Consider the following 18,039-nt stretch of genomic DNA (forward strand, 5'->3'; position numbering starts at 1 on the left):
TGGGATGGCTTAATAGATGCAGTGCAGCAACTTATACTCATTTGCATTTGAACAAAATGCAGCTACTCTCTCTAATATATCCAACTGGTCCCGCTTTTACTTCCCTCTGGGCCCTCAACCATTTCCTCTAAGCAACTCTTTGATCCTCATTTCCCACCTCTTTCCTTCAACCTACAATCCTCTTCTGTCCCTGCAGAAACAGTCTTTGTCAACAGCACTATCGCTCTGGATTATCCATGTTGGAAAGTACAGAGATCAAGTTCTTGTTCCTGACTCCATTGAATGCGAGTGGGAAACCTGCTCCAAGGAATTGCATAATACATACAGTGATCTTGTTTAAGTGATGACAAATTGTTTGTTAACTCAAAGCAAACTGTAAACCATGTGAAAAGCAGGATATTGCAGTTTCTCTGAATTTTTACATTGCAAGATAAGCCACAATTTCGTCAGTTAAACGATTTCTCAGCATGACTCAGTCTTAACAACTAAACTCAAGTCATCTTTACTTGTTTCATTTCCTTCTGCTCTATCCTCCTCTTCCCATGAAGGTATAAAAGACACAGGCCTTACCTGAATTGCTCTGGACAGTAACTTATAAATTAAAGGGGCCTTTGTACACAATCTCATCATTTTATCTTATGTCCGGCAGCGAGGGTGATAAGGAGGTAAAACACTAGCTATCTGCTCTAGAACTGTATTAAATCTGTAACCTGAATATCCCACACTTTACCATGACAATCAGGTTGGGGAACCTGTTCAATGAAGTTTGCAACAGGGCACGCCAAGAGAAGAGATAATGGGAACTGCAGATGCTAGAGAATCCGAGATAATAAAGTGTGGAGCTGGATGAACCCAGGAGGCCAAGCAGTATCTTAGGAGCACAAAAGCTGGCGTTGCAGGCTGAGAGGGTCTAGGCCCGAAACGTCAGCTTTTGTGCTCCTAAGATGCTGCTTGGCCTGCTGTGTTCATCCAGCTTCACACTTTGTTATGCCAGGAGTACAACCAGGCATGCCTAAAGATGAGGTGAAACTACATGCCAAAAGGCATGCTATAGAGTTAAACTTTCCCAAAACCAGCAGACGCAGTCTTGCTGCATAGCCATAAATCTGTTGGACAGCCAATCATCTTCAGTCCCAGACCACAGGATATCTCTTCCCTGGTTTAACTAATAACCGCCAAGAAAACATCCATGTAGCCAACTAGATAGTTACATGCACAAATCATAATGGGCAACGCAACAGTTTCTCATGAGTGTGTCCTAGGTTTAAACCACCTTCTGCTGCTCCATCAATGAACTTCCCTTCATCATAAAGTCAGAATTGGGGATGTTTACTGATGATTGCAGTGTTCACTACCATTAGCAATTCTTCAGATACTAAAATACACCAAGTCCAAATGCAGCAAGGCCTGGACATTACCCAGGCTTAGGTTGCAAAGTGCAGTCATATTGAGCCACAGATGAACCAAGCAGCAACCACCTTCAACAAAAGAATCCAACCATGTCCCCTTGATATTCAATGGTGTTCACTGAATCCCCCAACTTCAACACCATCGGATCACCAGTTATCAAATGAACCTTGACCGTTACTATCTAGAAGGACAAGGACAGCAGACATATGGGAGACATTCAGATATGTGCAAGTTCCCTTTCATCTCTCACACCTTCCTGTCTTGGAAATATAAGCACTGTTCTTTCACTGTATCTTGGTCAAAATCCTGGCATTCCCTTCATAACAGCATTGTGCGTGTCCTTATATCAGACGGACTGCAACAGTCCAAGAGGGCAGTTAGAAATGGACAATAATGCTAGCCTAGCCTGGGACACACTCATTGGCGAAATAAAAAAAAATACAGTTGGAGACAACATACAAAGACACTGAGCTGAACATGCTGGGTATGTTTATTACACAGGGAAGTACAGGCGCTGGGATAGAGAAGTGAAGCAGGTCTCTACAGCAGGTCAGTTAAAAGCTACTATTTTGGCCTTTAGTTTCTCCATCCTTGCCGGCAAAAGGGTGGCCATTTCAACACAGAGCTCCAGCTCAGGCTCCATTACCTTGGTGGCCTCAGGATGCGTCTCACAGTAATCCACCACAAAGCGGTAACACTCCACTGACTGCTGCAGGTTGGTGAGCTGCAGCTTCGGGTCTGAAGTGATCATCTTACTGTACAACCAACCAATGCGAAACTTGCAAACTAGCGCTGGTCGCAAGATATCGGATTCCAGTTTCTCTGGAAATTTCTTCTCCGAATTCTTCAGAGAGTCTAGGAAGAGGGTGTAGTAGGTAATGGCTGACTGTGCTAGGTGGTTTATTTTCTTGATGTTGTGACTATCTAATTCATCCAGCCGATTGGCAATAGAGACTTTTAGCTCCATCATTTCATAGTAAGTGTCAGCTATCTCAAATTGAAGCTGCCGGCAAACTAAGAGGTAATACTGTGGGTTTAACTCTGTGTAGACTGCTTCCAGCATATCAATGCGCCGTTTGTGCATCTTACAACGCCTCTCTTGGTCCTCTTCAAAAAATGCCAAGACCTTGAATAACGCACTGTGATCCTGAACTACCTCAATATGGTCTGTCACATGGTCATCGAGCTGAAAGAATTCTTTGGCCTCCTGCACGTAGTTTTGTCCAACCAAGAACACGTCTCGAGCATTGCTGAAGTCCACAGGGTAAATGCAGCTCACCTTCTCCTCAACAGACTGGATCAGATCAAATGTTTCACTAGATCCAAACATCACAGCACTCTTCCTCCCCTGCTCCTTCTCCTCCTCTTCTTTCTTCAATCGGATTTTCAGCTCTTCCTGACGATCATCATCCATTTCGCCAACATCATCCTATAAGAAAAGAAGACAGCTACAATAAACAAGTTTGCTTGACACTATCCAAAACAAAGCAACCTCTTCATTGGTGCCACAATCTACAAATATTTAATCCCTTCGCTACCAACACTCAGTGATAGCCGAGAGATCCATCCGTAAGATGCACTGCAAAACCCAAAGCTTCCCAGATAGTACCTTCCAAACGCGTGATCATTCCATCTAGAAGTCAAGATCAGCAAATGCAAAAGGAACATCACCACTTGCAAGTTCGCTTCCAAACCTCTTACAATCCTGATTTGGAAATATACCCGTTCTTTCACTGTTGCTGCATCAAAATCCTGGAACTCCCTCCCCAGTAAAATTTAACCCAGATGTGTACAGAGTTATTTGGTCTCCATGAAGGGGCTGACAATGTGAGAATGGTAGCCTCAGAAGCCTAATGCAATTGGGATTTGTGGCACCCTTACTAGATATAATTTATTTTTGTACAAAGGAGCAAGCCTGATACTCTTACAACTACAGCCTGATATGGTGGAACCTAGAGACATCAACAATGGGATACTGGAGAATATGGAAGAGGCATGCAGTAGTGGGCCTCACTGTCATGAACATAGTCAGATGGTACAGAAACGGGCTTAACAGCCTCCTCTGCTTCAAGAAAAACAAACCTGGTCTATCCAGTCTCTCCATTCCAGGCAACACCCGAGTGAATCTCCTCACCACCCTCTTAGTCCAATTACAATCTTTTGACAGCATGGTCACCAGAACTATACGAAGTTTTCTATCTGTGGCTAACCAATGCTCTGTAAAAGTTTCAACATGACTGTCCTGTTCCCGTATTCCAAACACCTGCTGATAAAGGCAAACACCCTATAAGCCTTCTTCATTACCCTGTCTACCTGTACCGGCACCTTCAGGGGTCTATGGACTTGTACACCAAGGTCCCTTTGCTCCTTAGAACTCCCTAGGCCTCCTGCATGTAGTTTTGTCCAGCCAATGAAATCCATTCATCAAGTAAATCCTTTTCTTACAAGACCTCCCAAAATGCGTCACCTCACACTTATCAAGATTGAATTCCATCTGCCATTGCTCTGCTTAGTTTATCAGCTGATCAATATCAGACTGTAGCCTTGGACCATCCTCCTCTTCATTAACACCACCACCACCAAATTTCGTGTCACTGACCAACTTACTAAGTATACCTTCTGGGTTCACATCAAAGTTAATAATGTACATAACAAACAGCAAGGGTCCCAATACCAAACACTGTGGCACAACACTGGTCATAGGCTTCCAATCACAAAAACAACCCTCAATCCTAGTCCCCAGGGCCTGATGATATCCACCTCAGGATACTGAGAGAGGCAAGAAAGGAGATTGCTGGAGCTTTGAGAAAGATCTTTATATCCTCATTAGCCACTGGAGGGGTCACAAGGAACTGGCGAGTAGCTAATCTTGTTCATTTATTCAAGAAGGTTAACCGGAATAATACAGGAAACTACTGACTGGTGAGTCTCACACAGGTGGCGGGGAAGCTACTGGAGAGAATTCTTGGGGATAGGATTTATGAATGTTTGGAAAAACATGGTTTTGCATGGGGCTGGTCATGTTTTACTAACTTGATTGAATTTTTCGAGGTAGTGATAAAGGTGATCCACAAGGGTGGAGCAGTAGATGTTGCCTACATAGATTTTAGTAATGCTTTTGACATGGTCCCTCATGGTAGGCTCGTCTAGAAGATTAAGATGCAAGGGATCCAAGGTGACTTGATTGCTTGGATTCAGAATTGACTTGTCTGTAAAAGGGGCAGGGTACTGGTGGAAGGTTGTTTTTCAGGCTGGAGGACCATGACTACTGGTCTTCTACAGGGATCCATATTGGAACCTCTGCTGTTTGTGATACACATAAATGACTTGGACGAAAATGTAGATGACTGGGTTAGTAAGTTTGCAAATGACACAAAGATCAGTGGAGTTGTAGATAGTGTAGAAGGTTGTCAAAGGATACAGCAGGATATAGATCAGTTGCAGATATTGGCGAAGAAATGGCAGAAGCAGTTTAATCTGGGCAAGCATGAGGTGCTGCACTTTGGGAGACTGAATGTTAAGGAAAAGTATACAGTTAATGGCAAGACCCTGAACTGCACTGAAGTAGAGAGGGATCTTGGAGTTCAAGTCCATTGCTCCCTCAAAGCGGCCACACAACTAGACAGGGTCGTAAAGAAGCTGTATGGCGTGCTTGCCTTTATTGGTTGGAGAATTGAGAATGAGAGTCAGGAAGTCATGGTGCAGCTTTATGAAAACTTTGGTTAGGCCACACTAAGTATTGCATTCAATTCCGGTCACCAATTTACAGGAAGGATGTGGAGGTTTTGGAGAGGGTACAGGTAAGGTTACCAGGTTTCTGCCCCGACTAATGGGAATGAGCTATAAGGAGAGGCTATAAAATACTCATGCTGTTTTCTCTGGAGTGACAGAGGCTGATGGATGACTTAATAGAAGTCCATAAAATGATGACATGCACAGATAGGTTTGAATGGGGAAAACTTCAAAGGAGATGTGTGGAGCAAGTTGTTTTTTAAAAAAAGAGTGTGGAAGGAGTCTGGAACACACTGCCAGGACGGTGGTGGAGGCAGATACAATAAGGGTGTTTCAGGAACTTTTAGACACGTGCATGAACGTGCAAGGAATGAGGGGATATGGACCAAAGGCAGGTGAAAGGAATTAGTTTAATTTGGCATCACGTTGGGCACAACATCATGGGTCTGAGGACCCGTTCAGTGCTGCACTGTCTTATGTTCCTTTGCAAATGAATTCTGAATGCAGTTTGCCAAACTGTCTTGGATCCCTCAGGCGTTTACCTTTGGAATAACATGGGATCTCGTCAAAGGTCTCACTGAAGTCCATGTGAACTACATGCTCTAACTGGGGGAGAGGAGGCAATGGCCAAGTGGCCTATCACTGGACTGTTAATCTAGTGATCCAGATAATGTTCCAGGGATCCGGGTTCGAATCCCACCAATGCAGCTCACCTCCTCCTCAACAGACTGGAATCAGATCAAACGTTTCACTAGATCCAAACATCACAGCACTCTTCCTCCCACATTCCTTCTCCCCCTCTTCCTTCTTCAATTGGATTTTCAGCTCTTCCTAACGATCCCAATCTATTTTGCTGACTAACCAGTAATTAGCTGGTCAATCTCTGCTGTCCTTTTTGAACAAAGGAACCACATTAGCCTACCTCAAGTCATAGGCACTTCACCTATGGCCAGCAAAGCATTAAATATCTCCACTAGGGCCCAGCAACCTCCCTTGTCTCCTATTACAGTCTGGGATTCATCTCATCAGGCTCTGGAGATTTATGCACCTTGATACCTGCTAAAATATCTAATACTTCCTCCTTAGTGTTAACATGCCGTAGAACATTACCAACACATTTGAAATCTCCAGATATAATGTCTTTCTCCTTTGTGAATATTGTTCGAATTTTCCCCAATTCTTAGGCACATTTTTCAGGTACAGTCAAGGGGATATTCTCCTCTCTCACAGTCCAACTCATCTTATTGAATTTTAAGACCCTAATATGGAGATCACAGGCATTTCTCTGTAACAGTTCAGTTCAGTTACCAAATCTTCCTGTTGCATATACCTCAAGCAACTTGCGCGAGTCCTGCAGCAAATTGAGACAGTACTTTATCCAACACCGAGCTATTTCTGCCTTCTTCTGTTGCAGCTGATCACGATGGTCTCTCTCCTCTTCACCTGTGTGTAGATAAATGACATGCTGAGTGTTTCTCAATGACTCCATCCTATGAGTCAGCCATCAAGTAAAGACTGAAGGAAGTGATTGCTTAGGGCTTAATGATTTTGAACAATTTGAGTTTACAAAGGTACAAGTCACTACAAAAGCTCTAGGACATTGTATTGGTGAAAATACTTCATTTCTGCGGTGAAAATGGCACAAGGATCATATCACTCTGGGATTGGGCAAATGAATCCTGCTGCTTCTGGAGCAAATTTAGGGAGGGCACAGTACACAACTGGAAAAACAACTCCATAGTTGAAACTTAAAAGGGTCTGAACGTTGCTCATAAGCATTCTTTTCAATAATATGAAACTATTACTGGATAACGAAACTTACTTTCCTCTGCAGGAGATTCTGAGGATGTTCCGCCGGTCTGATTGAAGATTACGCTTGCAGCAGCGAGGCACAAACGACCTTCCATGTAAAGCTGCTGCTCAAGAGAACACAGACAACCTGTAATTTTAAGCTGATCTTTAGAACATTCGCTGCAGCCTGCAGTCGACTGTACAGCCCTGACAAATCTTTTAAAAGTTCCAGGCTGTGGATCAGGACCTTAATTTAGAAGGTAAACAGCACCTGCCAAGGCCAGCTCCATGTGTATACCAGGCTTCACTGAAATCCATCCCAGATATATTGCTTAGACACACAAACGAGGACAAAAACATTACCACCTACCACCACCCACCCCGCCCCCCCCAAAAAAAACACACACACAAAATGGCAGAGCCAAAAGCAGAAATCCAGTTAGTCACCAAGTTTCATGGTCCTTGAATCCTACTTCCACCTTGAATGCCTGTCCTGGTTTCTTCCCCAGAATTACGCCCTGCACTAAACCGTATCTTTTAGGACTTCTACATGTTGATATGGAAAAATTTCAAGAAATCTGTGCCCTCTAAATCCTTAAATGCTATCATTATTCCAATTAATATTGGGGAAACTGAAATCCCTTGATATAACTGCTCTATTTCTATTTTTATATCCCTCAGGAAATTGTCCAAATATTTAAGTATTTGCTCCTCAACTGACTGCTGTCTGTTGTTTGTGACTTATAAAACACACCCAGTGGCATCACTGCTCCCTTTTTATTCTTAAGCTCTAGCCACAAAGCTTCATTTAAAGACCCCTTCCAAGATGTAGTCCCTCCTTACAGCAGGTACTGACTCCTTAATTAATAATGCAACACTGCCTCCCCTGTCCTGTCTGAAGATCATATATCCTGGAATGGCATAATGCCAGTCCTGTCCCTCCATCATGCATATATCTAATGACAACATCACAATATCTATGATCTAAAGTCCAATCTTCCTTGATCATAACTCCCACTCACATTGACAGACACACTTAAGAGATAAATTATAAAGAGAAAGTAAAAGAATTGTGATTTACCAGTTCAATAAACAGTTTCCAATGACTGATACCATGTTTTCATAAAATCCTTGGACAACTGTTCATGGAGAAGTATAATTTGCTTGAATCCCAAAGTGCAAACAATTTCATCAGACTTCAGGAATATTTTCTTATTTCTTTCAGATTGAGATTATTTTCTAAGACCCCTCAACAATTCAAGAATTGAAAAGACACTAGAGAGACAGCAAAATCAATCAGCACTATGTCTAAAATCCTCCAAAAGATAAAACTGTCTCTTGCCAAAACCCAGTCAGAACTGGTTCTCCCTCAATTGATCAATTTAACATCCAAACAGCTGCCAGCCAGGAGTATAGCAATAGCTTGGTGCTGAATGGCCTCATGTCCTTAGATCAGTAATTAAGTTGCATTATCTTTCCAGGCCAGTTACCAATAGAAAACAACCATCTTTGTTCTCAACTTTTAAACAAGCTGCTGTTCAAAGTTCAATTCTTAACTTCAATTCAGTTCTAAACCAAAGAAATGAGAAGAAAGAAGTGACATTTTCTACGTCACCTCACAGTCTCACCTGATCTTACCCTTCCACGCCATGTCTCACCCCCACTCAGTCACATCCAATCCCACCTCTCCCTGCCCTAGCTCATTCCTGCCCCTCACAGCCCAATCTGTCAACATTACCTGCCCCCTCCAACCCACTCACCTAACCGCACTCCGTTCCTGGTCCAACATTATCTTTCTGTGAAGAAATCTCTCTGTAAAGTTGTAAGGAATAATTTTCCATGGGTAATGCTAACTATGAACACTTGGGATTCCATTGTCAAATGAGCTCTCAAATATCTATGTGAAACCCACACACTCAAATTGCTTCTGGAGTCCTGGCACCATGCATTAATCATAATGCCTTGGACTGATATCTGAAGACAATGCATATGCAGACTTACCTTTGTAATATAATACTGGGACAAAGTAGCAGCATTGATAGCCCACTCCACAGGATTGTAATGAGTGAACTGCAGCTGACGTTGCAGGGTTGTATGGCAGTACCAGGCAGCCTTCTCATTCATATCCAGGTGTTTGTAGACTTGTGCCAAGTAATATAAGGTATGAGTGTAAACCTTCTCAAACCTATACAAACCAAACATGCGGTCATTCATATGGCTGAACAGGTAATAAGTAACTGCAAACGTAGGGCCAGTAAAATCTGGGGAAAATTTCCGCTCATTGCGTCATACCTACCACAGAGGAACATAGCTGTGCTGCTGTGGTACAGAAACCAATGAAAAGGTGAAACAATACTTATAATGCACGAGAAGGGTGCTGATTTGCTGGCAAATAGACACTGATTAGTAGAGGTGTTACAATAGTCCACTAAATAATGCTAGCTGACAGTTAACTGCTAGGCTTTAAGTTTTAAACAAGGCAGGGTGAATCTGATTTGTCAAGACATTGCCCTGACAATGATTGGTTATCACTGTCTGTGTTGAGTTGAAACAGATAGCTTTAGTGCACTTTCTTTCCGACTGCAAAATACAGGACCCTGTGTATTAATACATGAGCACACACAAGCGTGCCACACTGTGAACTTGACTTGAACTTGAACACATGCAAGATTATTTAGAAAATGTTGCCTCTCTATGAAATCACATTAATGTTGGACATCATGTGGTGAGTCTTGAAAGTGCAGAGCAATTGCTATAGTTTGTACCTTGTTTGATGCAAACACTGCATGGGTATGCTATTTGATACAATCCACGTGTAACTGAGCCATACAGCCTATATACCCAACATCACACTAGCAGTGAATTTTTTATACATTACTCCTTAGCGTGAGACTGACTGTGCTTGATGGCAGCATTCCATTAGTGACAAACATCACTCCATTGCTACTGTGTAGCAGCAGCGACAGCAAACAAATAACTTAACTAGTTGCTCAAATTTTCAAAATTATGATTGGTATTGCTGTGGCCTCAGCTCCAGTATCCTGTCTGCACTCTACTGCCCACTACTCCCTTGTCTATTAAAACTCTCTCTAGCTGAGACTTGAATTGATTTTTAAAGGCTCATTCTTCACAACCTTGAGGAAAAGAATTCTACATTCAAGCGACCCTTAGAAAATTCTCATTTGTCTTAAACACAAAGCCTCTTAGTCTTAAACTGTGTTCTCTAGTTTTAGATTCCCCAACAAGATCTTCTTAGTATCTAACCTAACCTTAACCAGTCCTCTCAAGATCTTATATGTTTCAATAAGATCACAACTTTCCCTTCTAAACACCTAAAGGCCCAGCCTTTCTTCATAAGATAATTCTTTCAAACTAGGCTGAAACCCCTACTATCAACATATTGGTAAATCCGAACTTGACCAGCCATATACATATTGTGGCCAAATTAGTGGGTCAGAGTATGGAAACATTGGCAAGTAATTCACCTCCTAGCACCCCAGAGCCTGTCCATCCATCATCCACAAGGCACAAGTCCGGAATCTGATGGAATACTTGCCACTCACCTAGATGAGTATAGCTCATCCAACACCACTATCCAGGACAAAGCATTCCATTTGAATGGCACAACTACAACCTTCACTAGCAATCCAGTGATATTGTGTAAATGGTACAAGCTGTACTCACTACTAACCATGCCTCCTTCGATAGCAATTTCCAAATACGCATCCTTTATTATCCAAACGGGTATAGGCAGCAGATACCCGGGAACAAAACCACTTGCGAGTTCACTTACTACTTTGGGTCAGAAATAGGTTTCCATTCCTTATCTGGTCTGGCCTACATGTGCCTACAGACCCTGAGCAATGTTGTTGACTCTTAACTGCCCTCTGGGCAATAAATGCTGGTCTAGCAAACAGTCCGGTATGTTCGAATGTTCCAAAATATTAAGTTTAGTGAATTCTATTTGGCAACAGGACTGTGGTGAAAAATTTTAAAATTGGTTACTCAGGACAGTTCATGGATCATCAAAGAAAAGTTCAAAAATGAAAGTGAGGTTGGAAGACAGTATGTGATAAGAGATGAAGCCTCGATGTTAGGCAAGACTACTTTTAGCTGTGCTGCTAAATGCAAATGATTTTCATCTAGAGCAATGGAACACCTCTGTCTAACGAGGGCTCAGGGAAATGCCTTGATAGAAGGATCAATGACTTGGGGACACAGATTTACAGTTAAGGACAGACGGCCTCGAGGAGATGAGAGGAAAAACTTCTTCACTCAGAAGTTGGTGGGAATCTGGAACTCACTACCTGTAAGGCTGTCAGAGGTAGAAACACTCCTAACATTTAAGAAATATGTAGATGTATACTTGTGATGCTAAGGCACGCAAGGCTATGAGCCAAGTGCTGAAAAATGGAATTAGACTTTTTGACTGGCACAGATATGAAAGCCTTTTTCTGTGCTGTAGATTTCTATGACTCTAAATCCTGGGAGCAATAAGGGCTCAGAAGATGCCAAGTATCATGAATAAATCAGAGTAGGGTTTGAAAGTCTACCAGTAATTGTTTGTTGTAATTGAGTAAGTTGGGCTCAGGAAAATAATCCAGCTTGGTGAAGCTATCAGTTTGTGGAAAACTGGAGTTGTGCCTGAGGAAATACAGAAGTGTAGTTTCCAAGAATACAGGAGAGCATTGACCCAACTGTAAAGGCCATGTTTCTTTTTATTGTTTTATCGGTATTTCTGACTGTGGACTGAAATAGGAAAAAAAAACTGGTTTATAAACAAAGGATTGTTGAAGGATCACTACAATTATGCAAACAAGTAATCTGACACTCATTGTAATGTTTACACAGATGCTGGTTCAAGCGGAAGGAAATGATTCGTAGACAAAATAGAGCCAAGGGCTGAGCACGAACTGGCAAAAAGTAACTGATCAGTCTGTAGGCTAATGAACAATTATTGACAAGAAAGGCCCTTCTGCTTGTCAACAACTATGTGATTGGGTCTTAGGTAGTTATACAGTTTGTTTCTGATGGTTTGTTCACAAGCCCAGTCTTTGAAATAGTAGGAACTGCAGATGCTGGAGAAACTGAGATAACAATGTGTGGAGCTGAATGAACACTACAGGCCAAGCAGCTCCACACAGGAGCAGGAAGGCTGACGTTTCTTCAGAAAAAGGGTCTGAAGAAGGGTCTAGGCCCGAAAGGTAGACCTTCCTGCTCCTTTGATGCTGTTTGGTCTGCTGTGTTCATCCAGCTCAACACCTTGTTATCTCAGAAACAGTCTTTGCTCCAGTTTAAGTTTGAAGAAAACCAGTTTATTTTTCCTTTAGCAGTTACTGCAAACTGGTACTTTTAATTAATAAGTCAGAATACGAACTGAGCATCCTATGTCTTCTGCAAGCTGGTGAAAGCATTAGTAGGAAGATCAAGAAGCTGTGAGCGCTCTAATCAGCACAAGAGCCATTCAAGTTGACCCTGTGAACACAGACCAGTGACCTGCTTTCCCAAGTTTTCCTTTTACCCATGATACTCTTTTTATTTACATATATCTATATGCTTGTGCATGTACAGGGGTTGTTTATAAAGGGATTTGAGTTTTAACTAGTAGAGTTATATGTTGATAATACATAATTGTAACAATTATAGCAACAGTCCATCCATTTGCAATAAGAAGCAATTCTTGTTCGTGGCAGAAACATGACTTATGCTTTCTGTCAACCTGAGCTTGAAAGATAGGTTGACTGGGGATATCTGCATTGTTTTAAAAACCTTTAATTCCAGCAATACTGGACTCAATTTTCAGCATGCAAATTGAGGCATAACACATGGAAAGGATGGTGGACCACAAGAACACGAACAACTGTTGATGCAGTCACTGATGGAGCAGCTCACAAAGGAGTTTAAGGCCAAGTCATCAAACGTTGTGCCCCTTTGTGATACTTTAATAAAATTTGGTGTCACTGATGTTGGGAGTACATTATTGGGAAATCGTGGGATCAGTTTGATTCCATTTGCTATTTAATCTGCACTGGACCTTAATTTATCTGTTACCCCTATTTGCTACATGTATTCTAACATTCCAAAATTAACAAGTCATAATTACCTCTGCAAAGTCTAAGCCTTTCTCTGTTACTAATCTTTGCACACTTGCTTTAATAAATTTTAATTACAAAAAATATTTACTCTGTTGACAAGAGGAACTTGGGTTAATTGTTTCTGAACAAAGCCAGATATAGTTTAACAGGTGAGTGGCTGTCTCTTTTTCGGGTTTTTCTAGGTGCCCAGCTATAACTTCCTTAATAATCACCTTCAATACTTTCCCCATTACAGAGGCCAAGGTAAATGGCCTGTACTTTCCTGTTTTCTACCTTTTTCCTTTTGAATATTTGCTACTTGCCAATCTAATGGAACCTTTCAAGAATCTAGTAATTTTTGGAAAATTAAGACCAACGCATGTATTCTCTTATTAACCACTACTTTTCAGACTCTATGAAGAAGTCCGTTGGGACCCTGAGACTTAACTGCTGCAGTTCCAGCAATTCACTCAGTACTGCCTTTCTAGTAAATTTAATTTGATCAAGTTCCTCTCCCCTATCCATCTCTTGGTTTACAGCTATTGCAGGAATATAAATAGTCATTTCATAGCACAGAAGCTAAATAATGTAAAAAATACATGAAGGATATGAACACGCATTGTGCCTATTTCAGCTGAACAATATAAAATGACAGCCATTCTTTGGTCATTTCTCAGGGTATTGACAAGTACAGTTAAACTGCCTGGTATAAAATTTATATAAAGAGTAGCAGTTAACTGTCAGTCAAATAAATGGTGTATTCTCCATACCAACACCTCTACCAGAGAACACCTGCTAACCAATGAGTACTCTCCTCACATATGGTACAAATGTTACTTTTTCCTTTGAGGGATGTTCTACAAAAACATCACTGGACCCAAAACATTAACTCTGATTTCTCTCCACAAACGCTGCTAGGCCTGCTAAGCTTTTCAGCTTTTCTGTTTTTTTTGCTTTCCCTTTATATTGGCATAGCTTCCCAACTGAGCTGATGACAGCAAGATGAAAAGTTCGATGTGTCTTTTTTCCAGTAATATTAGTGGGGTTCTTTTTGTATCCGAAGCAAAATATATTCATTTCATATAATTCCTTAGTATCTACGATTAACTGCCCATTCTCACCTCAAGACGATGAACATTTTCATTAAATAAAATCATAAGACATTGCAGTATAAGTTAGCACTGAGCACAGTGAGTCCAAGATCATGACTGATCTAATATTCTTCAATATCACTTTCTTGCCACTTCCCTATAACCCTTGATTTCCTTACTGATTAAAAATCTGCCTTAATCTTGAATATACTAAACAACCCAGACTTGACTGTTATCTGCAATAAAGAATTCCACAGACTTACTACCTCTGGCAGAAGAAATTCATCTTCATCCATCTGAAAAGGGCAACCTCTCACAGTACAGTTATTCACTCTGGTGTGGGCTGTGTCACAGGGGGAAAACATGCCTCCACATCTACCCGGTGGAGCTCAGAACTCTTCATAGGATTCTAGGTGCAGGCTGACTAGTACCTTGTATAGTTTTAGTAAAATTTTGCTATTATTATGCTCCATTCCTTTTTAAATGGAAATATTTTGAAACACTGTTTCAGAGAGGTCCCCTTTCATTCTTCTAAACTCCAATGAGCTCAGGCACAACCTAATCAGCCTCTCCACATAGGAAAATTCCTCCATACCTGGATCAATCTTAGTGATATGGGGCTGTAGACCACTCCCACTCTGATTTTTATCCCCTATTATTCCTCATCCCTACCCAAAAAGATTCCATATCCTGATCTTCTAAATGAGGGCCATCCCTGACTTAACATTCCTGCCATCCCTCTACCATTACCTAGTTTTCTGTTTTTGATCACACCCAATCCTGATCATCAAGCAATGATAACTGTGTAAAACTATCAGATTATATTTACTTAGTTCAATGTAAGCTATCAACATTTTTTAAATGAATGATGCATATATTAATATACAAAGCAATTAGTTTTGTCGTCAATGAATGCTTGCATTTATTCATTCCACTTGCTGCCATTCTCTGACCTTAATTTTCCACATTAATCAGGTTGTTAACTTGCTCGCCGAGCTGGCTTGTTTTCGTTCAGATGTGTTGTCACCATGCTAGGTGAATTATCACCTCCATGAAACAATGCTGTTCGACTCCGCTCAGAATTTATACTCTCTGATCTGTTATGGTGAGTGGTATCATTTCTGGTTTTGTTCTGTTGAGGGGGCTGGGGGTTGTATATGTCAACCCGTAATGCATCAACAAACATATAGAACTGGACCCCATATACAAATCCATGCAGAAAAAAAACGGAAATGACACAACTCACCATAACAGACCAGACTATAAATTCCAAGCAGAGTAGAACAACACTGCCTCATTGGATGCAGTCACTGATGATGTCATCTAGCATGGTGACAAAACATCCGAATGAAAACAAGCCAGCTCAGCGAGCAAGTCAACAACCTAATCCACAAATCTTTGCTAAAACTTTTCCATATTAATATTTTGTTCTTGTGCATTGATTGAACCTCTCGATTTGATTCTGTATAACACTGGTCCCTGCACGGTGCAGTCCATCCCAAGGTTAAACCCCCAGTGCACAGCCAGTGCCCCATGAACTGGAAACCATTTCTCCAACACCAGTCTTTCAGCCATGTATTCACTTTACTAACCTTTCGTGTTATCGGCTATTTGGCACGTAGCCGAAGCATTAATCCAGAAATCATCATCTTTGTGGATAGGCGCCCAGTTCTTCACTGTCTAAGCAGGCCTCTTTTCTAATTCTATTTATGTTGTTGGTACCTACATGTACAGTGACAACAGAATCCTTTCCCACTCATTTCAAATTCTTGGCTAGCCCTGAGCAGTTAAGGTAAACCTTGGACTCTCACACTTGGCTGCATGGACAGACGGTGATGGTGAGGGAGCGTGGGAAAAGAGAAATAATGGGCAATCATGAAGCACTGAGATAGAGAGTGAGAAAGAGAAATAGTAAATGAGAGACAAAGCATGAGAGAATGAAAGACAGGAGCATGGTGGGGAGGGGGGTGAAGAGAGAGGGAGGAAGGTGTTCACGAAACAAACACAAGAAGCAAGTGTGGGAGATTATGAGGGAATGAGTTAACTATCGAAAAGAAGCATTTGTACGTGCGCGCATACATACTGAAATTGAGTAAACCCAGCCACATACGCACTGGAGCCCTCCACCACCCCACAAAAATGCATCCAAAAGCAGGCTGGGAGATGAGGAACACCCAGACCGAAAGATAACCTGTTTCCGACCAACACGCTTGCATGAATTCCACCGAGGCCATCTTGGAGTATTTGTCACCAGAGGCAAAAGCAAGGTTGGTGTTAAATGAACCCAATTCCTTAGCTCAGCCCCGGTCCCCTCCCCTTCCCTGGTGGTCAGGATTATGGGCCTAGTCTATACAGGTATCTCTCTTGCTCTGCTTTCTCACTGAAAAGACAAAAATAAAGTTTTATTAGTTGCCTCTTCTACTTGGGGTATTTTAATGTTGAGCTTTATTAATTACTCATTTGCTTAATTCATCAATTTATTCATAGCATCATACAATCTCTACAGCATGGAAACAGGCCATTCAGCCCACTGAGTCCACATCATCCCTCCAAACAGCATCCCACCCGGACCTATCACGCTACCCCATCCCTGTAACCATGCATTTTCCTGCACATATTTGGAATGTGGGAGGAAACCCACGCAGACACAGGGAGAACCTGCAAACTCCACACAGACAGTCGCCCAAAGGTGGATTTGAACCTGGATCCCTGGTGCTGTGAAGCAGCAGTGCTAACCACTGAGCCATCCTTATTGCTTTGTTATTGCTTTCAAAATCCATTTTAACTCATCAAGCCTCACCCTTCTGAAATTTGCACAGCATATACCTCTCTTACAGCATAAGAAACACTGAATTGTGTTGTCTCCTCCCACATCTTGCTCCATGTGAAAATACTGCATAAACCTGGACTAAAACTCAAAAAATCGGCCATACTACCACTCCAGTTAAATTTGAAATTGATTATGACCACTAATACAGTAAGAATTGAGAAAGGAATCCGTGCACACAGTTCCACACTGTAGGGAATCTAATTAATTAAATGCACACTCCTCCAACCCCAGACATAACATAAATGTTACACTAACCAGCCGCTAGCTCGGCTGATTCTCTGTGCATGCTATTTTCAACCACTTTCATAATTGAAGAAATTTTGGATGGTTATAACTGCACTTCTTTTAAAGCTGTAGGAGGCAGGCCATTTGGCCCTGAAAGATTATTAGCCTTTAGATTTGATGATTAAAATTTGATTAATTAGCTATGGATGATGCATTTTTTTTCCTCATTGGGATAAATCTTTGCTGAGTTATTAAATATTAAATATCCCCTTAAAAAGCTGCCATTGCAACTACACTGTCCTTTTAACCGTATTTTCCAGTTCACATCTATCTTCATACCCTCATAATTACCTTTATTTAGTGTGAAAAAAATGAGTTGTGAACCAAATTTGTCATACAAATTCAACTTGAAATTCTATCATGTTGTGATTTTTAACACTTACAGACTCCTTTATCAAGAAGTAATTGATTATTCCTGTCTCTCTGCACGTACACTAAGTCTAGCAGAGTCTCCCCTCTGGTTGGCTCTAGAATGCTTTGCTGTAAGAAATCATCCTGAAAACACACAACTTACTTTTCAGGCTATCTTTGCCAACCTGATAATCCCAAAGTACATTTAGACTACAGTCACCCATAACTGCAGTATATTTATTTAATGTCCTATTCATTTCTTCCTGCTTGAACTCTTCTACAGTGTAACTATTGTCAAGAAGTCTATAAACTACACTCACAGATGACAACTTAGATTTACTATTTCTTTTCTCTATCCAGACTAATGCTTGCCCTTTTGAACCAAAGTAATGTCTCATCACTGTACTATCATCTTTAACTTACAAGGGTAGCCGACTACCACTCTGGTCCTCATATGGTGACATTTCAACAATAT

The 18,039-nt window shown here is 41.3% G+C and overlaps 1 protein-coding gene across 2 annotated transcripts in view; it reads right to left on the minus strand.

The window, feature by feature from the left end:
* Window positions 1–1,882: 1,882 nt before the first annotated feature.
* Window positions 1,883–18,039, minus strand: part of kifbp (kinesin family binding protein) — a 30,972-nt gene continuing 14,815 nt past the window's right edge. For both annotated transcript variants that reach the window (XM_048550782.2, XM_048550783.2), the window contains exons 4-7: window positions 8,935–9,118; window positions 6,965–7,058; window positions 6,473–6,585; window positions 1,883–2,839 (exon numbers count right to left, since the gene is read on the minus strand). In XM_048550782.2, coding sequence (XP_048406739.1) covers window positions 1,961–2,839; window positions 6,473–6,585; window positions 6,965–7,058; window positions 8,935–9,118 — 1,270 coding nt within the window. In that variant the 3' untranslated portion in view covers window positions 1,883–1,960. The remainder of the gene's footprint in view (window positions 2,840–6,472; window positions 6,586–6,964; window positions 7,059–8,934; window positions 9,119–18,039) is intronic.

Source organism: Stegostoma tigrinum, chromosome 20 (assembly GCF_030684315.1).
Source record: "Stegostoma tigrinum isolate sSteTig4 chromosome 20, sSteTig4.hap1, whole genome shotgun sequence".
Taxonomy (NCBI): domain Eukaryota; kingdom Metazoa; phylum Chordata; class Chondrichthyes; order Orectolobiformes; family Stegostomatidae; genus Stegostoma; species Stegostoma tigrinum.